Below are 27,140 nucleotides of genomic sequence, written 5' to 3'. Positions count from 1 at the left end.
CATAGAGATGGAACTTGGCCATGACCCAAGTAAGGTGGCAGTAATGGGCCAGGAGACTGGGTAGTGGTAAGGAAGCCAGAGTCCTGGCCTGAGTCCTTGTCTGGAGCCCAAACCCAGGGATTTAAAGGCTGAATCCAGGTGAGATCTATGCAGTCCCCAGGCACGAACTGCCTGCTTAGGACATTGTTTTTAGGGACCTCTGGTTTAAAATCCTTTGACCTAGCTGGGCCATAATGCTTTTCAACTGTCTGGATTGTTGTCTGGAAGGCCTGTTCCTAACTTCACCTCTTAAGCAGAGTGTTGCCCACCCTTGACAAAAAGCTGAATTAAATAAAAAGAGAAAACACGCCAAATGGACCTTGCAGAGCATAGACACATGGCCCAGGTACATCTTCCAGGTGAGACTCACCCCCACTGAGCCCATGGCTACCCTCCCAGCCTCGACAGACAAAGGAATACTGTGGCTGCAAACTCCAAAACTTCCCTGAGAACCTTGTCCGTGAGCTTCCACTGTAGACTTTGAGCTGTTCTTCGGATTTCTTTCAGAAAACAAAAATAAATCACTTTGTAACACTTCGATACCCCAGGCACTCTGGCCTGAGCCTGGTGGGAGGCATCATGAGAGACACTGATTTCCAGGTATCCCTTTGGATAAATTCACTGAAGGCTGCACAGGGGCTGCCGATGTGGACTGACAACTAGAAGTCACCAAAAGTCAGGTGCTCTTACTGTGAGGAGTAGGGTGGGAGCTGTGAGCGCTTGAGCAAAGGAGGAGTGCACCTCCACCCAGCATTGCCTAGACCTGGATGCCCCTCACAGCCTGCTTGATGGTCTCCAGGAGGCCCTTGTTCTCGGGGTTCTGGTAGCAGTCCTGGTTGGAGTACATGTCAGTGAGGGTGCTCACATAGGCGTCAAAATTCTGTTCGCATATTGGCTCCTAGAGGATAGAACCAGGTTAGCAAGCCCTGTCCATAAAGTAGGCTCCAGGAAGCAGAAACCAGTGAGGAAGCTTCAACCTCAGTCCCCACACTACCCCAAAAAAGCCCAGACCAGCAAGGCAGTGCAGCAGCTGTGGCTGCTGAAACACAAATGTTTCTGTCTTCAGTGATCTCTTGCCACCAGAACCACACTCTGCTCCAGGTTTACGAGCTAGTCGGGAGGGCTAGAGCCATGGCTTACAGCTCCCCAGGCCAGTTGGAAAGCAGAGAACACCCACAAAGGGCACAGGACCCTTCTTTCCATTAGGACCCAGAAGCAGAAGGGCCATGGGGCATCCTGCCTCCCTGACCTCCAAAGCATCCTTGGGGTAGCTACCAGCTTTGCTGCAGTGCCAGAAAGCTGCTGTTACCTACCATGTGAGGAAGGCGGATATTGGCAAGACTTTGGATGAGGGCCTGACTCAGCCCAGACAGTTCCAGAAACAGAGCTTCATTCTGCTCTTCAATGAGCTTGTTCTCCTCCTCGATGTTCTTCAGGTTCCTCTCCATGGAAGAGATCTGCATCAGAAGGATGAGAAGTGCTGCCTGCCCTTGGCCCTGCTGGGCACACACTGGCCATGCCATACATCTCTCTGAGAAAGGATAGGTTCCAGCAGGTGGAGGCAGAGGTGAGACCTTTCTCCCCTGTGGGGTCCCACATCCAGAGAAGGAGCAGTCAGTAACCTGCTTCCTGGATGGATGAAACAAAGGCCCTCCAGAAACAACAAAGGCAATGTGTGGCACTACACAGCAACAACAAACTCTCTTTGGGAGTTGCAGGTGGAGCCAAGTATTCTCCTGCCACTGTATGACAAACATATGAATTTAAAGGACTATATGGGGCAAAAACTTGCATTCTCTCCACCTTGGTCCTTGTAGAGCTAGCATAGAACTTCCTCAGAGGAATGACAAAGGACTTCCAAAGGAATTCCAATGATAGGCAACAATCTGTCTTGTGTGGTAGTGGTTGGTGTGTGTGTGTGTGTGTGTGTGCACACAGGTGCATGTATGCACCTGTGTACACACAAGCATGCACATGCGTGCACACCAGTTCTGAGGTTTAAACTCAGGATCTGGGCACTGTGCTGAGCTTTTTGCTCAAGGCTAGCACTGTACCACTTGAGCCACAGTTTTTTAGTGGTTAATTGGAGGTAAGAGTCTCACTGGCTTTCCTGCATGGGTTGGCTTTAAACTGTGATCCTCAGGTCTCAGCCTCCTGAGTAGCTAGGATTACAGGCATGAACCAACAGCATCCAGCTAAAATCTCTCTTTTAAAAGGTATATTTGGGCTGGGAATGTGGCTTAGTGGTAGAGTGTTTGCCCGGCATGCACGAAGCCTTGGTTTTGATTCCTCAGCACTACGTAAACAGAAAAGGCCGGAAGTGGTGCTGTGGCTCAAGAGGTAGTGTTAGCCTTGAGCAAAAGAAGCCAGGGACAGTGCTCAGGTCCTGAGTCCAAGCCCCAGGACTGTCAAATACATACATACATACATACATACATACATACATACATACATACATACATACATGGTATGTTCTACACAGTGAGGAAAGGGTAACATTGTCCAAAAAGATATGTACTCTACCTGACTTATGTAACTGTAACCCCTTTGTATATCACCTTTATCATAAAAAATTTAAAAATAAAAGGTGTGTTTGGTTGTATTTTGTTTTGGTTTTTGTTCTGTGATGTCATTTCCTATGTTGACCAGGCTGGACTTGAACTCACAGGCTCATATGATTCTCTTGCCTCAGCCTCCTGATAACTTGTGACTATAGGTGCACACACCCATGCCTGACTCTTAAAGGTGGATTTGGAGAAATAATAGGTGCTCTCCCAAGGACATTGCCACTTAAAAGGGCCCTGGGGGCTCTGAGAGGAAAGGAAAGAATAGCCAGCCCTACCCCCAACCAGAGATATTGCTAGGAAATTGGGAGATCCAGGACAGGAGGCCATTTCCCTCCTGTAATCACACCCAAGTGACCTAGGGGCACTACACCAACATAAAAAATATTGTGAAAACCCATCCTGAGCTCCAGAGTAGCTCTTGAGTAGCCAGTAGTCATCACGCCAGAAGAGAAATAAGCTGTGGAGCTGGAATATGTCATACATCTGCTGCTCCCAAGAAGGGGCCTTGCTATCTTCACATCCATCCCTTCTGATCTAGAAAGGGGCTCTACCTCCACTCCCTGGGGAGACGGGCATGTTATTTGTCCCTTTGCTCCTACAGCTACTCAGGGACATTCTTTCCATGCTACTAGTTCTACTCTGGCCCCACTGAACATCCAGAGAGTGAAGCATTGTTTTCAAAATGAGAATGCCTTTTTCTCTGATTACAAGTGTCCATTTGGGGAAAACAGAGAAATAAGGCACACTCATCTAAGGCATGTGTAACATTGTTACAGACCAACAGCTGTACTTACCAACACTTGAGCTAAAAACTTCCCTCAGAGAAGTGAGTCCTTAAACAACAATTACATGGAAAAGGACCTGTTCTCATCTCTGTTCCACTGAGGAACAAACAAGGAACAAAGAAGTATATGGCTATGTTGTTCCAGGCCCAGGCCTCACTTGCATTGGCAATCAAAACAAAGGGACTAAGCCGGGCACTGTGGCTCGTGCCTGTAATCCTAGCTACTAAGGAGGCTGAGGTCTGAGGACAGCAGTTTGAAACTAGCCTGGCCAGGAAAAATCCATTAGATTTTTATCGCCAATAAACTAATCAAAAAAGCTGGAAGTAGAACTGTGGCTCAAGTGGTAGAGTGCTAGCCTTGAGCATAAAGAAGCTCAGGACAATGCCCAGGCCTCAGTTCAAGTCCCAGGACTGGAAAAACACAAAAAAACTAAGGAGACTAGGAACTTGGACCATATTACTAAGATTAGTGCTAGTGGAGTTATACTACTCATGCAAAGGAACTAACTCAAGAGAATGACTAATACTCATCTATCAGGCCACCTGAGGAGTGAGATTCCACCTATACCACAACAGGACAGGTGAGCAGCCCACCAGCACACAGTAAGTACTGTGTGATGGGCACTGTACTGTCAGGCACCACACTGATGGACATTCACAGTCCCTAGGATGACGATCAGCTCAGTCCCAACCACACTGATGGACTTCACACAGTCCCTAGGATAGCAAGCATCCCAGTCCCAACCACACTGATGGACTTCACAAAGTCCCAGAGATGGCTCCTGAAAGAAGGACAGCCAGGTAGGGGCAGTGCCACCCACCTGGGACTGCAGTTGCACCATGGCAGCCTCCATCTCTGAGTTGGACTCATTCAGATCTCGGATCTCCTGGTTCAACTGCTTGATCTCCTCATCGTTCTCCAGCACTTGAAGAAAGAAAGCTTCATTGTATCTGTGATCTTAAGCCCAGATCAGCAAGTAGGATGAAGAGGAGCCTGCTTTCAAGGGGTAAGGAGAGGCCACTGTGTGACCAAGGCCCACCCACCTGGCCACAGATGGGACTTGGGACTTGGGCACTGGAAAATCTTTGTGGAAACATAGATGAGGCTTGTGTGCCTTCTGGCTTGGGCCAGTGGTGGAGACACAGGTGTCTTTGGAGGTATTAATTGCTTCACTAGAGGGGTGTCCAAAAATGCTATCTGTGTACTAGATGAGGCATGCTTTCCAAAAACTGATTGGCATGGCTTCTGGTGCTACCAGCAGGCTCTGATGCCAAAAGTGACCAAATGTGAGGTCAGTGCTGCCATGACCATCGAGCAAAGACCCCAGGCCCAAGTGTTGAGGGCTTCAGGAACAAGTCAATGAGTCCATCAATTCACATAGGACTGTCTCCACCATATCACATTCCCAGTAGACTTGACTTCCCAAACCCCTTTCCTGACAATACAAAAAGGGTTGGTGAGCAGAGACATCCCCAAAGGGTATCCTTACCTTCACTGGTCTTGAACTTAGGATTGAGAACCTCGTCGCCTGAGAGTTTTCCCTTTTTTCCAGCAAAGGTTGCTCTGGGACAGCCAGACAAACTGGAAGCAGAGGTCACACATCACTAAGCAGTCCAGAGACTGAGTCCACAAGACAGTCCAGGGTCCCACAAAATGACCTGGCCAGGATCACTTCAGGACCAGGTCAAGGCCCATTCTCTCTCATCCAGATGACCCTGGGGGCCTCCTTTTGGCAGAGCTGGTTTCCCACTGCTCCTTGCCTTCCCTACCTGGGGACAGCACAAATGACCCAGGAAAGTACCCTAAGAGCCTGTCCTGTCTGGCACAATGAGAATCTGGAGGGACCAGGATAGTATTCTTCCCAGGAGCTGCTGCTCTGGGGTCTCTAGGATGTGATTATACTAAAACTCACAGATGATTCCTTAGATATAGATATTCAAGAAGAAAAATGCATTGAAAGTGTGAATTCCCAAGCATGACTTCCTTTGTGTGCAGTGACCTAACATCATAAAGGGGGCCTACCTGGCCTAGTCCCCTACAGCCTTCATCTGACCTTTCAGACCCCTCCCCTGCAATCTGGATCCTACAGCCATCCAAGTTGACTGAGGTCCTATCTCTCTTCTGCTCTCACCCTGGTTGCAAAGGCAGCCTAGTCAGATCCTGTCTTACAAGTTTCTGCCTCCTCTCCTTTGACCTTCCTCTACTTCACCCAACAGGCCAGTCCCTATCCAGCTCCAGCCATTTAAAGCTTGTCCCCCAGACAAGCTTCCTTTCAGGATGTCTCCTTGCCTACTTCCATGCTGTTTTCCCCAGAGCCATGACCACCATTCATCACACTAAGTAATTCCTCTTTCATTTATAGTCTGTGTCCTCACAGACTGTCCAAAACACTCTCCACAAGGGCAAGGGCTGGTTGTCCTTTTGTTCTCTGATATATCTCTAGCCCTGGATTCTAGGTAGGCCTTCAGGAAATGTTTTTGTTGAAAGAATGCATTAGTTGTTGGGTGCCAGTGGTTCATGCCTACAATCCTAGCTACTCTGGAGGCTGAGATATGAGGATCATAGGTCCAAGCCATCCCAGGCACAAAAGTGTGTCCAATTAAACACCACAGGGAAGTAGGGCTGTGGAACAAGTGGTAGAATGCTAGTCTTAAGAAAAAGAAGCTAAGGGACAGCACCCAGGCCCTGAATTCAAGCCCCAGGACCAGCACTAATTAATTAATTTTAAAATTAGAAAATAATGTGCTAGTTAATCATATTGGTGAAGAAAGGAGATGGAGAGGGAAAAGAAGTATGGAGAACAGTGAGCAATGGCCCCAAAGCCCAGACACACAGTTTTGGACAAGACCTGGCACTGACCCCATGTGCCTTGACCATCATTGTGACTGTCCAGGACAGAGACATAAAGGGTGTTGCTGGTGAAACAAGACACACACACACACACACACACACACACACACACACACACACAGCGCTCTGGGGCAGATGCCAGGAGCAGGTGAGAACCATGAGCATTGCCTAGATCTACTGACAGACAGGAAAAATCTATTCACCAGGGTGTTTGCAAGTGTTGTAACCTGACTTTCCAAGGCAGACAGATGCCTCAGCCCACAGTTCAAAGAACAGATCCCAGTGGGGGAGGGTCAAGGCATGAGGTATGGAAGACGAACTTTTTTCTGAAACATTGCCAGTCTGTAAGAAAGCTTGAGCACAAACAGGGTGCAAGAGGCAATTTAAAAGGTGCTTTTAGTCAGGTACCTGTAGCTCATACTTGTAATATAGCTACTCAGAGGCTAAGATCTGAGGATGGAGGTTTGAAGGCAAGCTGGACAGACAAATCTGTGAGATTTTATCTCTAATTAGCCAGCAAAGGCCAAGAGTAGAGGTGTGGCTCAATTGGTATCAACCAACCTTAAGCAAAACAGCTGAGCAAGAGTATAATATAGGAGGAGAGGGAAAGGGGGAGAGGGAGGAAGAATGAGGGAGGAGGTAACAAATAGTACAAGAAATGTAACCATGGCCTTACGTATGAAACTGTAACCCCTCTGTACAACACTTTGACAATAAATAAGTAATTATTTTTTTAAAAAAGAGTATAATATAGTATGAGGCCCTTAGTTTAATCCCAAGTACCAACATAAAATAAGGACATTTTTGCAGGGACTGTGAATTAACTAAAAGCTAGACACTCAGCACAGGAACACTACCACAACTTTGCATATCTCTGGCCTTTGATCTGAACCATTCCAAGCTAATGTCACTTTACAAGCATCTTGAGCTCCTGGAAGAACAGGATTTACTGATAAGCATCTGAGACAAAAGACAAATAATCAATGCCATCTGAGATAACAGTTAACCAAGCCACACTTAAGACCTTAGACAGCTTTAACTATGCATACCATGCTCACCCCTGTCCCCTGAGGCCAATGTGTGTACCAGTAAAGAGGTTGAAGATACACTGAAGTGAAGTCTTCCCATAGCTGCTATTATTATTATTAAGTTTCCTTTCTCTGCCCTTCACCATCTCTCTTTTTGTGGCATAGGGGGACAAGTGGCTGCATCTGAGACTTCAGGAGTTTGGGTTCAGAGTCTAGAAACTCAGTTTTAAGGGCTCTGCTCTTATTTGGTCTCTACATCCAATCTGATAGTCCCTAGAGGGACATTGGAGACTAGAGGGAGGCTTATAATAGCAGATTCATAAAGAGATAGAATCTCCTTGGCTCTCTTGTTCAGTTGCCCACTTGGGCCTTGCTTTTTCCTTCCAGAGTTAACTGGCCACAGTGAACTCTAGTCTCTCCCCCACCCCTCAGTTCAGGTCCCAGCAAGGCCACATCCCTGCTTGCTGACAGATAAGGCAAAGCATATGGGGCAGGTACCTCCGGTGGGTGAGGAAGCTGCCATTGGCATGGCCAGAGCCGTCACAGCCTGGAGTAGGGCAAGTGGGGCCCTCGTTCTTCAGCGATTTCCAGGAGAAAGACGAGCCGTTGAGTGAACCCTCTTTCTGCCTCCGGGCAGCCAGAGGGCAACCAGATGCACTTCTGTGAGAGGCATATTTGCCGCTGATGTGGCCAAGCCCCACACAGCCTGGAACTGGGCACCTGGACACAGAAAGGCCAAAGTAACTACAGAAGTACAGAGTAGAGATTAAGGAAGACCCTGCCAAGCCAGACCCAGGAGACCCAGCCTCATACAGAGAGTGCTTCTGAGAAAGTCAGGAGGATAGCAGAATCCCAGAGCCTAGGGAAAGTCTGGCCTTCCAGATGGACCCATCATCTTTCTCCATGCACAGCAGAAAGGCCTTCAGATCAGGAAAACGAGGAGGGAAACCTGAGCTAAGGAGCTTAGGGACAGCAAGGGCTGCCATCCATAGCCTCAGGGCTGACTAGTCAGCGTGTGGTAGCTGTTACAGCAACAGCACTCAGGTAGAGAAGACTTTGCTGGGATATCCCATAATCATACTGCCTGAGGCTAACCAGGAGCAGTGGTTTCTTTCCTTCAAGGTAGTCAGGGGTATGGGAAGAGTGATAGTCCTTACACCTTAGGAAGGTCCTGGACCAGTGAGATCTGGGGGACAAGGCCACCAGGATAAGACTTCAATCTGCATGCTTCCAGTTCTCCCAATAAATGAAACAACGGAGGCACTGCTTGTCATACCTTCAACTATGAGCACACAGCAAACACACAGGACAAAGGGCTCTGCTGGCCCACTTAAAAAGAATTCCAGGAGGTAAAGAGAAGTCAGGGGCAGGATGACTTTAGGAAGACCGAGAGCCAGCAGCAGAGGCTTCTGCTGTGGGATATAGGACCTGAGTTGCCCAGGAGAAAGTCAGAAAAGTGATGGCAGAGATGGCAGTCACACACCCTTGCCCCACATTTCTGGCTGTATCTCAGAGGCAGCCCTTGGAGACATTCTCCTAGCCACCTAACCTAGGACCTTGCTTCTTCCACTATCTGCACAGTGCCTTTCTTGCTTCTCCTCCCTTTCTTGCTCATCCAGCCCACCCAGCCCTCCAAAGACATAAGTCAACACTTCCAGGTCATCTCAACCTCCAGTCCTAAACAAAGACACTGACAAAGGCCACCAGGAGGCTTTGGGCAGCTCATGTTTAATGCCCAGCCCCTCAAACCTAGATGACTCCTAGCTGTGGGCCTAGGAAACCTGGACAAACAGCCAACCTCAAGATGAGGCTTGACATGGGAAAAGGTTATCTGCTGATGCCCTGACATCACAAGTTCAAATGACCAGATAAGAGGTGGCTCTTCAGTCACTATGAGCAGCAAATTCAATTTCTTCGTGCCCACTTCTTGCAAAACTCTGAACCTCCCTGCCAAGGGTTGCTGTTGGGGTTCGCTGAGATTACATCCATGTATTTGGGTGTGGTTCCTTTCTCTATACACCTGCATTGAATCCTCAGAATTACTAAGTAACATCAATTTAAGACATGTGTGGGGCATGGCAAGCATTCATGCTCCCCAAGAAAGTTGGCATTTTCTAGAGCACATGGTGGGGTGCAGTGTGTAGGGACATGAGATATGGAGCAAGAACAGCAGGAACCAGAAGTGCATTTTACATGTCAGATATAGGGTGGCTGGGCCGTAGGGGCAGTAGGGGCAGAGCAGTAGGAATATTAATACCTGAGTCCCACACTAGAACATCTGCTAACTTCTACAAGCATTTATAAAGCTTTAGCAACTGAGATTTGCCACAGAATGCTGACATAAATCACAAACTGTGCCAACATGAGAGGTCAAGAATGGAAATTCTTCTTCAGCATCTCCTACAAAATCATAGCTCCAACCAGCTAACAGAACTCGCCCCTCAGGAAGACCAGGTGCATCTCATTAGGATTTCTACTTTACTTGGCACTAAAGATGCTAGTAAATTGTAAACATGGCTGGTTTATGACTAAGAGGAAGCCCTAAAAAATGGGGGTACTAGCAGGTACCCCTCCTTTTTCCATGGAGCCATTAAAAACTTTGTACATCCTATAAACACTAGAGCATTTCTAAAGTCTCCACTTGGCCTCAGAACTCTTGCTTTTTAAAAAAAATCAAAGCAGACAACACACTAGAGAAGGAAAACAATTTTCCAAGTAAAATGAAAAAATGCTGAACTTGAACTTATCATTTACAAATGCAGCACAATTCATTTGTGCAATCCTTGCTAGCAGAATTCTTACTAAATCCATAAAGGCATTACATTCCTATGTTCACAAGAAAATTCCTAGATTCTCAGGAGGAAAAATAGTTTTCATACAACCCAGAATATAGTATACAGCATTCATAATACCAATAACTACATTTTTGCATCAGTAATTGAACATTCACTATATTTTCATGGTAAAAATTGTATAAACATTTTATTAGGCCAAACACCTGTAAAGGGATGATCCCTTCTGAAAACTGTGATGTTGGTTAGGCCCTTCTTTGTGTCCAAGTAGATGCTAGGCACAACTGGAGTAAGCTCTGAGGAAGAGCAAAATCTCATGCTAAGTTGCTCCTCTGCAAGGTGAATTTTTGCTGCTGTGGGCCCAGCATATGACATAGTCAGGAATGGCCTGCTTCCTGTGAAGCCAGTAGGTCCAGCCCCAAACAAACCAGCTCAAGGCATTGGACAACCAAGAAGCCATGGGAAACCATGCCCATTTACCTACTGGGGAACCTACTACCTACTTTGCTGGGAGTCAGCTCTGAAATTCCCATGTCTTCGGAAAATTAGCCATTTGGTTGCCTTATTTGAGTCTATGACACAGCTGGGTACCCCCAAACAAACACTTGCAAATGGATGCTGACAGAGACTGGTTCCCTACAGGGAGAGGAACCTTGCAACGAGGTTAAGTCTCTACCAAGTGGGTCACACATAGAGTCATGGCTCATCCAAAAATACCTTCCTAAAAGACATATCATCCTCCACCCTGCCCCATGAGAAGGACATCTTTAGGCTGTATTTTTTTTTTTTTGCCTTAGTGACTTGGGTTATGCAAAGCCAAGGATGTCTTCTGTCTTCACTACAGCAGGATCCGGTTAGATACATCTAACTATTCTCTCCATCTGACCTTACTTACCAAACAGTAGCACAAATTGCAAGCCCTACGGGTGTACTAGAGCCATCCTAACCAGAGTAGTTAGTCTCCCCTCAGCCTCATCAAACACTTCTGACCTGAGCCTAAAAGGACTAGCACACATGATGTGAATGTAACACCCAGATATCCACGTTCCAGGTTCAAGCATGTCAGTAAAAAGGAAAGTTCCCCTTACTGGTTTGATGATTAGTTATAAGAGAAATGGAGCCCTCTAGGGAAGGTTTTTTTTGGTGGTAGGGGGAGCTGTTTGGTTGGTTTTGGTTTGTTCACTTTCTATTGTGGGGCTTGAACTCAGGGCCTGAGCACTGTCCTTGAGCTTCTTTGTGCTCAAAGCTAGTGCTCTACCACTTGATCCACAGCACCACTTGCAATTTCTGAGTGGTTAATTGGAGATAAGAATCTCAAGAGAATTTTTCTACCTGGGCTGGCTTCAAACTGCAACCCTCAGATCTCAGCCTCCTGAGTAGCTGGGATTACAGGTGTGAGTCACTGACGCCCAGTAGAAGGACGTTTTTTGTTGATGAAGTTTTTGTTTTTGTTTTTGTTGTTGACGATCTCACTATGTAGCCCAAACCAGCATTAAACTCCTTGATTCTCCTGCCTCTACCTCAAGTGCTGGAAGGCTTATACTGCTATGCAAGGCAGGGTTCTATTTTGTTTGTTTAAATGTAAAACACAGGAAAATCTAAGTTTTGAAAAGCATTGAAGGAGCCAGCATGGCCCAACATACTTCATCAGCTCTGGGTCCTCCTTGTCATCCTTGGCGGGTGCAACCTTGAGTCCACTCTTCTTGGCACGCGGGCAGCCTGACAAGCTGGTTTGGGAAGAGGAAAACATGCCACCTCAATCCCAGAACAGCAACTCCCTCACCCATCTACCTCTTTCTCTTCCCTCAAGTTCTGTGACCACTGGCAGGGATAGGAGAGAGTGATGACAAATGAGTCAATCAGTTGGTGGGGCAGTCATATAATCAGCAAAGTCAGCAGATATAGACCTTCACACAGGACAATGGATGAGGAATGGGAAGCATCTATGTGAGCCTTCAAGTCTGATGCATATATTCCTGCAAAGGGCCACACGACAGGTTCTAGAAGCACTAACAATTCAGAAAAGCTGAAAATCAGTTCTAGTTGTTAGCAACATTAACATCTTATCCAGAACTTTGGAACTTTTTCTAAGACAGAGACCACACACACCTTAGAAACACTCACCTCCGATGTGAAGCATAGTTCCCTGTTATATGGCCAGAGCCATCACAGCCAGGTGTAGGGCACCTGTAGAGGAAAGTGGGATGAGACCAGAACCCATGGACATACTTGACTGTCTGGACTCAGCTCTCAAGAGAGCCCACTACCATCCCCAGCCAGGGTCCCCCAAACAACTACCCACTAGAAGTGCTTCTTTGCAGAGAAACATTGCTAATACCACCTGCAACTCATATCTGACAGGGTTATCCCAGGGCCGCAGTACTATCCCGTCACCCAAGGAGTGGAGGCTGAGAAGAGAGTACTCTGCAGGGCTCAACTTTACACCAGTCATAGGCCAGGGTGTTGGGACCAGCCTTCTGGGCGCACTGCATCAAGAGAAGTCTACAGGCTCCTAGTTCAGCCTCCTGTTTGTTTCCAGCCTGGACCAGAAGCATCCAGAACACATTTGAGCATATGAGTTTAGGAAGTGTGTTTAGGAGTATCTTCTAGGGGGCCTCTGCAGAACTATATAGCTGGTGGCATGCTGGGTAGTGAGGATAAGGAGGGGAGACATAAAACACAAACCTTATATACCCTGAAGTATTTGATGAAGGTATCATATAAGGTGGTAGAAATTACACTCTAATATTAGAAGCATGGATTTTTCCCTAAAGGAAAATGTGTGAGGCACAGCAAGTGTTAGGGTGGGGATAAGGGGCTGACTCTGCAGGTGGGCCAGTCTCCCCACTGGACCTGTTGCTCTGTACCTGGCCCTTATGAGGGTTCCAGCCTTCAGGAGCCAGGCAAACATTTGGTGCTGACACCAAATAATTGCATATTCCAAGAACTGCTCAATGATACACAGGCCTCAAAAGGACTTCCTACTTTTTGTGCAATGACAATGGTTCTTTCTCGCCAGTTTTCCATTGACAAAAGTAGCATGTTGTCTTTGGGGTACAGCCTAGCACCCAAAGGACTTTTACAGCATAACAGATCTAGTCTCACCTCCTGTTATCTTCTCTTAGACCCCTCGGAGTTTTCTCAAGGCATCTTCCTGGAGCATCTCAGCTCTCCCATCCCTGCCCTGTGTCACACATTGGGCACTCCACTGTCCACTCTAGGGGAATGAATGCTACCTCCAGTGCCAGGGTATCCCTACTCTCCAGAAGCTCATGTCCAGGGAACTGAAGATGGCTGTCACTCCTTTCATCCACTGGAACAGAAGCTCAGGTGGAGGCCTAGTATCAGGGGAGCACCCAGCAGAGCAGAAGTTCAGTGCTGAAGGTGGTATCTGTTCAGTGACCATGACAATAGACCCACAGCAACCTTGGGCCTCAAATATGGCAAGCACAGCTCCAAGCTCTGAGAGTGGCACCAGGGATATTATGATACAGAGACATGGGATGGCAATGGCAAGTCTTAGTGAGTCTATGGCTCCCACAGTGCCAACAGGTACCACACATGGGTACCTCCCTATTTGCTGAGACTTGATTTGATGGATTCTCCTGAGTTACATAAGATCCACAAAGAGAAGGCAGTATCTACATGGTCAGAAGAGCATGGTCCTCAATACAGTCCTTATGGTCCACAGCCACATGGTCAGCCGGAGGGTTAGGATTAGCTCCCTTCACCCCTCTCACTATACCTGCCTTGTCTAGATAGAACAAAGAATCCATCTGGAGGGAATCCTCTTCCTTGGTGGCATTCTGGGTCTTCCTACCAGCCCATTTCTATACAGTAAGGCCACCATGTATCCTCTGCAGCCTACCGTACCCTAGCAGTTATACATCTGCACACAAATGCCCCTTGGGTTTGGTAGCCTCTGGCCATACATGTATTAGAGGGCAAAAGCCCTGTGGGTCTGCTTAGAGTACAGAGAAAATATCCTAGAGTCTCAGGGTCTGACATGGAAAGAAAGGTCACCAAAAGAACTCTGTCTGTTCCAGTTTGGCCAGCATGACACCCACTCAGACAGACTGGATGAGGAGCCTGAGGAGCACTGGTATACCAGGGAACATAGAAAAGCTGGCTGTGATCCACACCAAACCCATACTGTGGTGTGTTTTTTGTTCTGTTTTGTTGTTGTTGTTGATTTTGCCAGTCCTAGGGACCGAACTCAGGGCCTGGGCACTGTTCCTGAGCTTTTGCTCAAGGCCAGCACTCTACCACTTTTGCCACAGCGCCACTTCTGGTTTTTTCAGCTTATGTGGTACTGAGGAATTGAACCCAGGGCTTCATGCATGCTACATAAGCACTCTACCACTAGGCCATATTCCCAGCCCCCATATTGTGGTGTTGAGTTGGTGATAAGATGGGATCATTGGGAAGAGGTCTAGGACAGAGAAGAGCTTTAAATATTTCAGTCATCCACCCACTCCTTTCACAAAAAGGAAACTTTCTATTGCTATTTCTACATAAGTTTTGAGTTAAAGTTCTTCCCAGGCTTAGTCTCAAAGGGCATTGACCCTCTCAGTAGCCAGGTCTCCTGACAGGATCAGGTCAACTTTCCTCTGTCAACCCTAATGGTCCAATTTAAGGACCATACCACTGCTCTAACTTTATTGGAAAGCCATGAAAACTAGCCATGGTTAGAAAAGAAAGCAGAATTGGAAAGGAAAAAAAAGAAGAATGCAGGGAAAATGGCAAGAAAAGAAACAGGAGTGGACTACAGAACTGAGTGTTCCAAATTTGGTTTGGGGACAGTGGAATAGTGAGGAAATAGGTCATGTGTGAAGCTGTCAAGGTGTGAACCTTTTATTCACTCCCGAAAGAAAACAGAGGCGGTTAGAGGGTTAGAGTTAGGTAGAGATGAGACTACCAAGGTGCTAGAAGCCTAGGAATTTGTCCCAAAGAGTCCTTCAGTATTCCAATTCCTCATCCCAGAGGGACTGGTACCCAGTTTCTGCCTGGCCCCAAAACAAGGCCAGGGAGCTCTGGCCTGAATTCAGACCATAAAAGCTCATAGGAAGGAGGGCCAGCACACCCTCTGAGGAAGGAGAGAAGTACTTCTCTCTCCAAGGTCTCTACTTAGCTCCAGGGTGAAGATGAGGTCCCCCGCAGCTCTGTGTTACAGAGGCTAGAATGTCACAGCTCAATAGGAGGCAGAGAAACCAAAGGCAGTGGTAACCCCAAACAGCCCCAGGAGCACAGATGCCTGGAAACCTCTGGGTGCTTACTCTCCATTTCTACAAGACTGCCAGGCAAGCCCAAGGGTGCCCACAGAGCCTGCCTGCCCACGTGTTAAGACAAGGAGGCACAGAAGCCGGGGGGGGGGGGGGGGGAGGGGGCGGAGAAAAGAGAAGGCAAGAACATAGGGAGTGAGCAGACAACTGTGAAAGCACGAGGGAGAGACAGAGCAGCCAGGGTGCAGGAAGAGGAGGGGCAGGGAGGGCAAGAAATTTTCAATCATGACTACCAGTTCATTTGGAAAGAGCACAATAGCCTGCAGCCACCAAGCCTCAGCCAGTTCCAGGCTTTTCTCATTCTCCAGGACAAAGCAAGCATGCTAGAGGCCTTAGGAGAAGCTGGGGTAGGGGTATAGACACTGCAGGAGCCTGAAGCAGCCCCACCACCACCAAGGGGAGAGGAGACAGTGTTCAGAGCAAGGGTCACAGGCACTGTAGGTAGCGGCAGCCAGTCAGTCTTTCCTCAGCCCTGCTCCTCTGTCCCATCCCAGGAGAGCAAGAGCCAGCCTGGGGTGGTGCCTTGGAGAAGGCTGGGAACCTCATGAAGGAGAGAGCAAAGCAAGGGTCTGGCCAAGAGACAGGAGGTCAGGGAGCGCAAACATACTTGAGGTCAGCAGAGTGGGCAGCCATGAGGTTTCTGAGGCTCTTGTCAGCAAGAGGACAACCAGAGAGGCTGAAAGAGAAGAGATGGGATATGGGGTAAGCCACAGAGGGGGAGCAGAGGAGGATAGGAGGAAGACCCCCCCACAAAGCACTGAGGCCAGGCCAGAGGAGCAGGGCACGAACCTGCGGTGGGAGGCATAGTTCCCGGTGATGTGGCCACTGCCGTCACAGCCGGGGGTGGGACAGCTGGACAAAGGAAAAAGATGGTCAGAACAGAGAGTGGTGCACACCTGCAGGCCTGCCCCCAGGATGAGCCCACTGTGGACAGGTAGCTAGTCTAGACCCCACCATCCTTGAATAAAGCACAGCCCTCACCTCTCGGACTGGTGCACTCACACACAACTTAACTCAAGAAGGAAAAATAGAACTTGAAGTTAGAATGCCCCTGGAGCATGAGCTATGTTTGTACATGTGAGCTGTGTGCACAGGTATGTACCCATGAGTACATAGGTGGGTACTCCTTCCCTCTCCAGACAATGAAGCAGCATGACCTTACCTGAGGAAAAGAGCCTGGAACCAGCCACCCTTGGGGACCACCAGGCCCAATGTAGGAGATAACTAGAGGAATCCAGGGGCCTCTTCCTTTCCATGTCTGATCTCTGAACATAGACATGGGCTGGATCACTAGTGGCAAAGGTGCCAAACAAGGAGAGCGCCTCACAGTCTTCTAGGGAAAGGGTTGGTCCTGCCTGTTTCAGCCCTATAAGGATCAGCTCAAGAGTAGGGTTGGAGTCCAGAGGCTACCACAACTGGGGATTGGTCTTGGTGGCTCATGAGGGCTACTTGTGGACTTCTCTGTTCCTGACTCCCCATCCTTCACTCTGCCTGCTCTTTTCTGCTTTGCAGACTTAGGTAGGGGGTCTTCCTCATTCTTAATTGATTTTAGAGGGTTATACTGTCATAGCACAAGACAGAACAGAAATGACAAGAGGCCTCTGTTACTGTGTGAGCTTCCACACAGGAAAAGCCCTGAACTGAGAAAATCTAGTGGGCATGGACTAGGCCCAGGCTTATTCTTCCCAGACCCTGAAGAGGCCAGCAACTAAGGCAGAACTTACGTGAGCAGCTCCTTCTTTATGTCCTTGGAGAGAAACTTCAGCTTAAAGTTGGTCAGCGTAACTTCCCCAGGGTACTTTCGCTCCTCAAAGTTCTCTTCTGACACTTCCTGGTCATCTGCTTCAGAAGAAGCAAAAGAATGTGCTGCTGGCTCTGACTGCAAAAAACCAGCAAGGAAAGGTTGTAACAACTGTCAGAACAGATGCCCAACCTGGTAGGCAAGGAAGAAGGACCCTTGAAGGCAGTGCCCATGAGGCATTTCTTATAGTCTCCTACCTTATGGAGAAAGGAATGCCAAGACACACACACACACACACACACACCACACACACACCCCACAAGACAACATACCCTATGGGCTAGGAATCTCCTATACCACAGCTCCCAAGCCACTTCGGAGACAGGAGCTTTCCTGGTCTTGGCCCACTTTCACCAAGTCACTCAAAGAATGAACATCTGAATGTAGTGTCCTTTGGGATTGGGATGGTTCCATGAAGCTAAGCTGATAAGAGTAATGACACAGCTTGTGAAAAACTCAGTGACCTTGAGAGATATCCCCCTTCTTCCTGGTCCCACCTCATGATGCTTTGACCATAGCAGGCATTTCACAAATGCCGCTATATGCACTAGTTCTGGGGGACATTTGTTCACCCTGTACAGCCTTGGCACTGAGGCACAGGGGCAAGGGACAGTTCTTCAGAGAGGTTCAAGCATCCCACAGAGTCAGAACAGTAACATCCAACAGGACAGCTGCCTCGGAAGTCACATTCCAGGCTGGTGCCCATTTGTTATGGGTCCTGGAAAATTGTTCAGACTCTATCTCACAGATGAGGAGGGCCTGTGAGATGCCAGTCAACAACAGGACAGTCCTGGGTAGTCAGTGTTATTATGAGTCCTATCACTGAACAAAGCACTGGGAAAGTGATTTGTTTTTCCCAAGCAGTTAAATAAAGCTCCTCAGAGAACACACTTAGCCAGGATAAATGAGTCTCCAGAAAACAGAAGAGGGGTTCTAGAGGTCCTTGGAAATAAGGGGCTTGGAATACCTAGGAATAGTAAGGAGGGGCTGTCTACAGTATAGCAGCCTTGAGGGGGTGCTAAATGTAGTGTTTGAAACAGAATTCCAAAGCAGCAGAAGAGGGACAGGAAAGGGCCTGGCCCAGGAGGCGTTTCTGGAGCTGAACTGTGCCTAGGAGAGGAAGGGGGAGAGGGAAGGTTTAGGGATGAGCCAAGGCTACTAAATGTAGACTGTTAGTGACAGCAGATGGAACCTGGGGCGAGCTTTGGTTGTGGAACTTCAGAGTTTCTCAGAGAGATTACTCTGAAAATGGTGGCTAATTCCTTGAGGAGACAACAATGATCTGAGGAAGAGGTCCAAAGCAATATGGGGAGATCAGAATTGAGCCAGGGCCAAGAAAAGGGAAAAGAAGGGACCTAGAATATCTACTCACCCAAGAAGACCAAGGAAGCACCTAGCTGAGAAGTCATGGCAACTAGGCTGGAGTGGAACATGAATGTTAGAAGCTTCTAGACCCAAGGATGAGAAAAGATAATGGAGACACTACACAGAGAGCACCCCCACCTCTAACGAGGCCCCAACTCACCAGACCCAGGCAGACATAGCTTCTGATGGGCTTCCCTCCTTTGAAGTGTGAGCCCAGGACATTCTTCTAAGACCTAACACCCAAGGGTACTAGAAGTTTGGGTCAGTGACTGAGCCACATGATCTAAACTGGAAACCCAGTCTTCCCCTCCAAACATGGGGTGATCCTGAGACCCACCTAAGTATGGTGTGTGGATCTGATTAGGGGCCTGGGCCTGTGATGAGGTGGACTGTTTCTCCCTCCTCAGAGCATCTGGCCCTTCTTATTCCACAGAGATTCCCTCCAGAGGAGCCTGGGGAGGGAGCCTCCCTCCAGGAGATTCCCTCCAGGGAAGCCTGGAGTCCTCAGGCTTCACACAGGCTTCTTGGTCTCTGCTCCATTAAACAACCTTCTGGGGGGGGGGGGAGTCCTGGGATAGCCCACATCTGAGGTTCTTCATGTCATTGGTTAGGAGGATAGAACAATTTGAAGAGGACCCTGACACCTGGGCTATCTCTTCTTTCCTTGATTGGTCCTTGTCTCAGGAACTCAGGGCACTACCAATTAGGGGACCCTGAGCCCAAGGCACTGAGCCAAGAGTTTCCTCACTGCCTTTGTCAAGGAGCAAAGTGGCCCAACCTGTCTGGACACCAGATATGCTCCATATATTGGTAGATGGCTCACAACCTCTCTCAAATCGTCCCCATACCTGAAATAAACCTCTCCTCCCCTATATCCTCAGAGAACTCACACAGTGCTGGATATCCTATTCTCCAAGGTAGAACAAACACCTCTCTCTCATTCTCTCTCTCTCTCACTCTCTCTCTTGCTCTCATTCTCTCTCTCTCTTTCCCTCTCCCTCTCCCTCTCCTCCCTCTCCTTCTCCCTCTCTCTCTCAAGGATGAGCAGGATCCCACAGTCAAAGCCCCTCCCAGAAGTCAGGCCCCAAGTCCCAGCTGCTCTGATAGTGAAGGGTCCTATGTGAAAAGTGATGGACTCCAAAACAGCTGCCTGAAGCCTCCTGGGTTCATAGAGATGCAAGTACAGTTCACAGTGGCCCTGCAAAAGGTCACCAACCTGCTCTCTTGGCCCCTAGCCCCAGCACCCACCTCCTCAACCTCCTCTTCTCGCAGACGGCTGGGCTTGGTGTAGTCTAGAGGCCGATCCCACTCATCCGGGCGGGAAGCCTGGCTAGACTGGGGCGAGGTCATGGAGCTGCTGGGGGCACTGGTGCTACTCTGGCGCTGGGAGATATCAGGAGACTTGAGGCCAGGGCTGCTGCTACAGCTGCTGCTGCTAGGGAAAGTATTTTCCCGTTTTCGGTGTTTGTGCATACTCAAGTCCAGAGTTCCATTTTCATCTACCTCAATATCCACAGACTACAATTGCAAAGGTGAAGAAATATATGTTAGAGAGCCCGGCCCTTCCCATCTGTGCCTTCTGGTGCATCTATAGATCTACAGAAAGCCCCAAACAATGATTCCATGGAAAGAAATACAGCAACTAGAACAGACATTGACCAAGAGGAAAGAGCCATCACTGCCTGATTGTATGTGATGGAACCCTATGATCCCTCTCACTCATGGGACAGCGCAGAGCCAGTCCCATGAGACATGCTGCTAGGTTGAGTGAGACCAGGGTCTTCTGTTGAAAAGCATTGCATACACATGACCCTTGGTAGCACAGTGCACAAGACTCTCTCAGGGGGACTCATTCATCCTGTTTGGCCATTTGGACCATGACCAGGATGGGGGAAAGTTAAGAGTGGAAAGTATCAACTAGACCCCACCTATTTCTGGAAGCATCTTACATAGGAAGCCAGAGAGCTTAACTGAAAACACCACCCACTAACCCCTCCTCCAAAGGCACTGTGGGGACATGCCCACCTTGTTGGGGAAGTCCTGTGGCTTCGTGCTGAGGTTCTCTGGCATCTCCCAGCACCGCGTGGAGAGATTCAAGATGGCAGTGGCAGCCATGTGGGCAGCCTCAGCGTCATGTGAGTAGTCGAAGCCTGCAGAAGAGGGTGAAGTGCTCCTCACATAACCACTGGGGGGACTGTTCCCCGGGGAGGAGGCCTTTGGGGAAGGTTTGGCTGCAAAAAGGGAACAAAGCTGCACTGACATAAACTTGAACAGAGACATCAGACACATGGTGAAAGTGTTGGGTGCCAAGGAGCAGCTACAGTGACCGGTTTGTGGCCAGCCATCACCGCTCCTTCCACACCTCTCTCATCACCCTCTTTTCCAGTATACAGGAGGCATCACATTTCTGACCTGACCAAAATTTGGAAAGAAGGAGTAAAACTCTACAAAGTCACATCAGGAGCGCTGATATTTCAATCAAAAATAACTTGTCTATCAACAAATGCATAAAGAAACTAATGAATTCTTAATAGAGTGTTGAAATGCCATACACATGGAAATTTCTGTCCTATCCTCTCAATAGGTATTACCACATCTAGCTAACTTTGCGTCCCCAGTAATAGTCACAGCTGCCTTAATAAAGCAGCAGTAGGACTCTACAATAAAGGCATAAAATGTCATCCTTTCTAGCAACTATGATGTAGACTTAAAAATCACTCGCATGCTATCCTGAGTATCCAGGAAACCAGAAAGATCTATGTATATGGAATGCTCAATGTGAGTCCCCTCTCAATAGTACCATCCCACACCTCTATGTTCGCACCCAGACCTCAGCCTCATTAGCAGCATCTACTAAAATCAGGAAGACACCCTCCAGGTGTCCAAGGAACTTTATTAACTTAGAAAATTAATTCCTGCCACCTGGGGTAAATGCTTGTCCCAACCAACATGTGTACTGGTTGTTTTTCTATCTCACAGGCATTTCCAAGGCTGATGGGCTTAGCATCCAAAAACGAGTATGGTAAGTGATAAGAAAAGGCAAGGAAGCCAAGGACCAATGGCCTCACACTTGTAATCCTAGCTCCTCAGAAGGCTGAGGTCTGAGGATCACAAAACAAGCTCAAGTAGGAAAGTCCATGAGACCCTTACCTCCAATCAACCACCAAAAAGCTGGAATTGGAGCTGTGACTAAACTGGTAGGGCACTAGCTTAGAGCAAAAAAAAAGCTCAGGGACAGTGTCCAGGCCCTGAGTTCAAGCCCAGAACCAGCACGCACATGCACACACGTGCATGCACACACACACACACACACACACAAAGGCAGGGAAGATTGCCCTAGATTTGCAGGAATATTTTTGTCAGTACAATCCTCCAGAAAAATGTGTTGCCAATGTCACAAATAACATTGCTTCCAGTAAGTTAGTAACCTTCCTGCCAGGATACTACCCTACTTAGTCCTTCAGTTTGGTTCTTCCCAGCAACAGTGTTAGTGCACAGAGAGAGAAAACTCTATGGAGTGAACCATGTCAGTATGTTATTCACATCCATAACAGGTCTGGGGTTCACTTCACAAATCATTAGGAAACAGATGAAGGCTCAGAGTGACTGTAGATGAGATGTAAACCTTGCTTTTTGCTTCACAATTCATTAAAAGACACATATGGACAAAATGAGTATGAGTGAGATGTGTGTCCCAGGGCTGCAACAGTGCCCATTTGGGCAGCTGAGGCTGAGAGGAAACCTTGTGTCTGCAACCCAATCCCTCTCATCTTCTCAGAGGGTTCTTTCACTATCCAAGGCAACACGGTAGGGCAGACAAGAACATTCTCCTCAACTTACACTGGAAGGCTTTGGGTGAGGTTTCGCTGGTCTGAATCTTTGGGGCAAGCATACGTTTGCCAAAAACCTGAGCGTCAAAACTTGCGTAGTCGAAGGTAACCTTGGAGAACTTCTCCAGCTCCTTGGCCAGGTTGGCCCTGGGAGTGGTGGGAGCCACACTGGGACGGTAGCTCCCATAAGGAGGAACTTCAAGCTGTTTCACGAAGCACATGGGCCTGAAGTGTGAGACAGAAATGCACAGCCTGTGAGGATACAACCCAAGGACCCCATGTTAACCCATCCCCCAATGTCCTAGGCAAGAATCTTACACACCCAAGCAAGAATGGAGACTCACTTTCCATATCCTGCCCCTAGAAGCTTGTTAGAATTCCCTCTCCCAGTATGAAGAGCCCCTGAGCAGGCTGGTAAACAGTATGAGAAAGAACTGCCTATAAGGAAGAAACATTAGCAACCTGGAAGAAACCATAGTATGTCCTTGTTGCTGGCATTAGCTAGAGGAAAAGGCCTGAGACTTCTGCCAGAACTTAGGAGAGCAAGTGTCCAACATCTCAGCCACAATTAATGAGGTCTTGGCAAAAAGCCCAACAGTAACAGAGCCCAGAACAACAGTGGATCAGTACAAGGCAGAATTCTTAGGGCAAAATAACCTAGCACTTCAGCAAGTGGGGGAATTGGGGAATGGTGGGTTAAGAGCAGAGGCATGTATGTCCTTCAGGCAGTGCCTCAGTTCTTAAGGTGAGATTGTGATGGCCCCTTAAGGAGCTGCTAGAATGGCTACCAACAACACAAAAGGGCCACTGTGATTATTCAGTTCATTGTTACTGGAGCTTTTGGGATGGTTCAGGAAGAGTTGTTAGGAAACAACAGAACCAACACAAGAGTCTGAAATGAAGATGGTCTGTGGGGGCTAAGACCAGTAGGGGCACAGAAATGCTTTGGAACCAGCTGGCTTAGAGAAGATCAAAAAGAGAAGGGGGCCAAGGTGGCTCTCTAGCTCTCCTTCTTTCTATCTGGGCAAAGTAATAACCTTGGGAGTAATGATGAAAACCTCTGAAAACTAAACACTTGTAAAACTTCAGTGTAGCCTGAGAAGAGAACAACTAGGCTAGCTCGGAAGACCACCAAGCCCACTCTGAAGGACCTAGCAAGACCAGATACCAACAAGGGTAGGATGTGCTCATGGTCCAAGAAGGGTGAGAGTCCATATTGGACACTGATCCAGGAGCATCTGGGGAGACTGCAAGAGCAAGGTCAACCACCCACCAGCAGGGAGATACTGGCTTTGTTTCAACAGATTCTCTTGGCCAAGCTTGAGCCAGAATCTGTGTGCTTCATGCTGGAGACTCCAGCAAAGCTTCTCAGTGCTTATCCTCACAACCTAGAATAAGATTCCAGAAATATAAGCCAGATAGAATCAATAGCTTCACATCTTGCTGCCATTACTAGTCCCAGGCAAGTGCTCATCATGGAGTAGGAAGACAGAATGTCACTTAAGTCTCATGAGAAACATTTGTTTGTTGTGTGCTCTTTATAGGTGGATAAACTAAGGCCAGAGTCCCAGAGAGTGAAGTCTCAGAGCCTATTCTCTCACTGACATCATGCTGGGAATGTGGTCTAGTGGTAGAGTGCTTGCCTAGCATACATGAAACCTGGGTTCAATTCCTCAGCACCACATATACAGAAAAGGCGGAAGTGGTGCTGTGGCTCAAGTGGTAGAATGCTAACCTTGAGCAAAGAGAAACAGGGATAGTGCTCAGGCCCGGAGTTCAATCAAGACCCAGGACTGGCAAAAAAAAAAAGACATCATGCAAACTCACATCCAGGCCTCTTTGACATTTGGATCAGTGCCATAGACCAAAACATGGAAAAGATCAAATAACAACTGACAGGAAGTTAGAAGTAAGAGCAAATAAGACAGAGTAAAAACCACCTGAGAGCCAAGCGGTGGGAATATGCAAGCTGGGACCAGCAGAGTTAAAAGTGCCAATGAGTGGGATTGAAGTACTCCAAAGACTAGGAATATCAGTCTGGCTGGGGAGCCAGAGCTATAGTGTGGGGAACTATACTTTGGGAGAGCGTTGCTGAGGCAGGCCAGAGAACAGCCAAACATGGCATAACCTAAGTGGGCAGCTCCCCTCTGGCTGGGATTTTGTACACTTATGCCAGGAAAGAAAGAGGGTGGTATATATGGGGGCCTACAAGAACCCAGCAGTGGCATGCCAACCTTATCTCCCACTCATGTGTGAGGAGACAGAAATAGAACAGGGGTCCAAAAAACAGGGAGAGGAAAACATTAATTCTAGTTTCTCAGAGAAATGAGGAGCAAGGCGCCCTCTAAGTGAGAACAGCAAGTAGGGAAAGGAGCAAGTGTCAGAATGTCATTGTCCTCCAGTCAACTGCTCCTGTGCATCAGGGACACATACACACCCATACTCACAAAGGACTGTACTGCAGAGACATCTCTGAAGACAGGCTGGGCAGGGGTAGCCTCAGCAAGTCCCTCAGTCTCTGATCTTACTTATGACATCTACTTCCTAGGGTTTCCTGAATGGGGGACTACTAAGCAGATATGTTCTGGACAGTCCTTCAGAATGTTCCTCATTGATGAAAGTACATTTATACATGCACTTGCATACTTGTCTAAGTACACTAACATGGATGCGGGCTGGGAATATGGCCTAGTGGTAGAGTGCTTGCTTCAAATACATGAAGTCCTAGGTTCGATTCCTCAGTACCACATAAACAGAAAAGGCCAGAAGTGGCGCTGTGGCTCAAGTGGTAGAGTGCTAGCCTTAAGCAAAAAGAAGCCAGAGACAGTTCTCGGGCCCTGAGTTCAAGCCCCAGGACTGGCAGAAAAAAAGGGGGGTGGGCTGGGAATACAGCCTAGTGGTAGAGTGCTCGCCTTCTATACATGAAGCCCTGGGTTCGATTCCTCAGCACCACATATATAGATAAAAGCCAGAAGTGGTGCTGTGGCTCAAGTGGTAGAGTGCCAGCCTTGAGCAAAAAGAAGCGAAGGACAGTGCTCAGGCCCCGAGTCCACGCCCCAGGACTGGCAACAAAAACAAAACAAATAAACACTGACACGGATAGTTACTCAAACACACACATACATGCCTGCATGCACACAGGCCAGCTGCTATCTAGGACACTCAGTGATCATACAAAAGCAATATCCTCCCCTCATCTACTGTATGGTCAACTCTGGGGTGGGAGAGAAAAGAGGGCAGTCAAATGCTTAGTGCTTAAAATGCCCCTTCCTACCGATATAGTCTGCCATCTACACAAGGATTCTTGAATAGTTTCACTGATTGTGTCAGATGTCTTGAAGGAAGGCAAGGCCTGTGGCTAAGGCCAGGCAGCCAGTTATTTTCACCTTGGCTGAGGCTTGGAGAGCTTGACAGATGTGAGATTTCCTTGTATGCCAAGAGGGACACACACACACACACACACACACACACACACACACACTCACTCACACACACACACACACACACTCATGAGACCGAGTGAGGGACCCTACAGGCAGGCATTTACGAGGTTGTCCCTTCTGTTTTGTGGCTCACCTCACCCACCTGAGAATCCGATCTGAATTGGAACTATTCTTGGAAGGATCTCCCGTCTGTGGCTGCTGCTTCTCATGAGATTTGGCTAATTTTTCAGCAGCAGCAATAGGACATCCAGACAAACTAGAAGAAGGAAAAGAAAAGATATTTGAGTCTTCTCCAAACAAGGCCTGATCCAAGTTGCTGAACATGTGATTCTGGGAAGGGCAGCATCAGATACAAGAGCTAACGGCTTGTGAGGCCCAGAGCCAGGAACATACTGACATTCCAACAGGACAGGATTTTTGGGTACAGCTTTGTCCTATGTCTTCAAAGTACAAGCTTCTCAGTCTGTTTTTGTTTAAGAAGATAAAATATGTCTCAAAATATAAACCTTCAACAGAGGTAACTCTTCTGCATGGGTCAGTTACTAAGGCTCACTCCTCACCTCTATCTTCTCTCCCCTTTTCAACTCCCAAGGTTGGAATCTGGAACCATCTCTGAATTGTGTTCTCAAGGCAACTGACCACAGCCTGGACACAGTACTTGGAAGATGCCTATCCTCCCCGGGAAAGCATCTTTCCCTCAAAAGAGAAGTATGGAACAGATTCATCTGTCAGAACTGGTTGACCAGGAGTTAGCTCAGCGCTAACTCCTAGACTGTGAGGGTCACATAATCATATCACCTCAGGAAGTTGACCTCTTTTTTTTTTTTTTTTTAACAAAGTGGTCTTGAAAGCTCTGTCAATTCTTCAGACTAAGAATGTGCCCAGTGGGGCTCAGGCACACCCTGTGAGATTACTACTTGTTGATCTCCAGGTGGGTATGGATCTGATCACTTCTCATAGAGGAAAATGAGACAACCAAATGTGGACAGTGAACAGAAGCCTTGTTACCACTGGTCTCAGAGTTCCCTCAAAAGCAGTTCCAAAATATAGACTTGGGCACTGAATTCCCTGTTAATGTTATCAATTTTTTTTCTTTCCATTCACAGACAAGAGTTATTGTGCAGAGATTTCCCAAAAGTGGACAGGCCTTGAAGCCCAATTGGGCATGAAACTTCTCAGAAAAGGTACATGTGCATACCAGTTCACAGAGTGCTAGTACCAACACTATGGTCTAGTCATACCTCCAGCTGCCCCTTTCCCAGGCAAGGATGCAGGCATCTCTCAGGAGTTACATGTCTGCCCAGAGCGTATCCAAGACAAGGGCTCAGGCACAGATCTGGCAGCCCACATTCCCCACC

At 47.9% G+C, this 27,140-nt stretch overlaps 1 protein-coding gene across 1 annotated transcript in view; it reads right to left on the bottom strand.

Moving 5' to 3' along the window:
- Positions 1 to 796: 796 nt before the first annotated feature.
- Myt1 (myelin transcription factor 1) overlaps positions 797 to 27,140 on the bottom strand; it is a 77,306-nt gene continuing 50,962 nt past the window's right edge. The window contains exons 10-23 of the mRNA XM_048347523.1: positions 25,925 to 26,038; positions 22,350 to 22,564; positions 20,535 to 20,659; positions 19,758 to 20,027; positions 17,068 to 17,222; positions 16,133 to 16,195; positions 15,951 to 16,019; positions 12,186 to 12,248; positions 11,705 to 11,788; positions 7,768 to 7,989; positions 4,881 to 4,972; positions 4,212 to 4,315; positions 1,353 to 1,496; positions 797 to 937 (exon numbers count right to left, since the gene is read on the bottom strand). Of these exons, the coding sequence (XP_048203480.1) occupies positions 797 to 937; positions 1,353 to 1,496; positions 4,212 to 4,315; positions 4,881 to 4,972; positions 7,768 to 7,989; positions 11,705 to 11,788; positions 12,186 to 12,248; positions 15,951 to 16,019; positions 16,133 to 16,195; positions 17,068 to 17,222; positions 19,758 to 20,027; positions 20,535 to 20,659; positions 22,350 to 22,564; positions 25,925 to 26,038 (1,861 nt within the window). The remainder of the gene's footprint in view (positions 938 to 1,352; positions 1,497 to 4,211; positions 4,316 to 4,880; positions 4,973 to 7,767; positions 7,990 to 11,704; positions 11,789 to 12,185; positions 12,249 to 15,950; positions 16,020 to 16,132; positions 16,196 to 17,067; positions 17,223 to 19,757; positions 20,028 to 20,534; positions 20,660 to 22,349; positions 22,565 to 25,924; positions 26,039 to 27,140) is intronic.

Source organism: Perognathus longimembris, chromosome 6, assembly GCF_023159225.1.
Source record: "Perognathus longimembris pacificus isolate PPM17 chromosome 6, ASM2315922v1, whole genome shotgun sequence".
NCBI lineage: Eukaryota > Metazoa > Chordata > Mammalia > Rodentia > Heteromyidae > Perognathus > Perognathus longimembris.
This window is presented reverse-complemented; position numbering and strand designations above follow the sequence as displayed.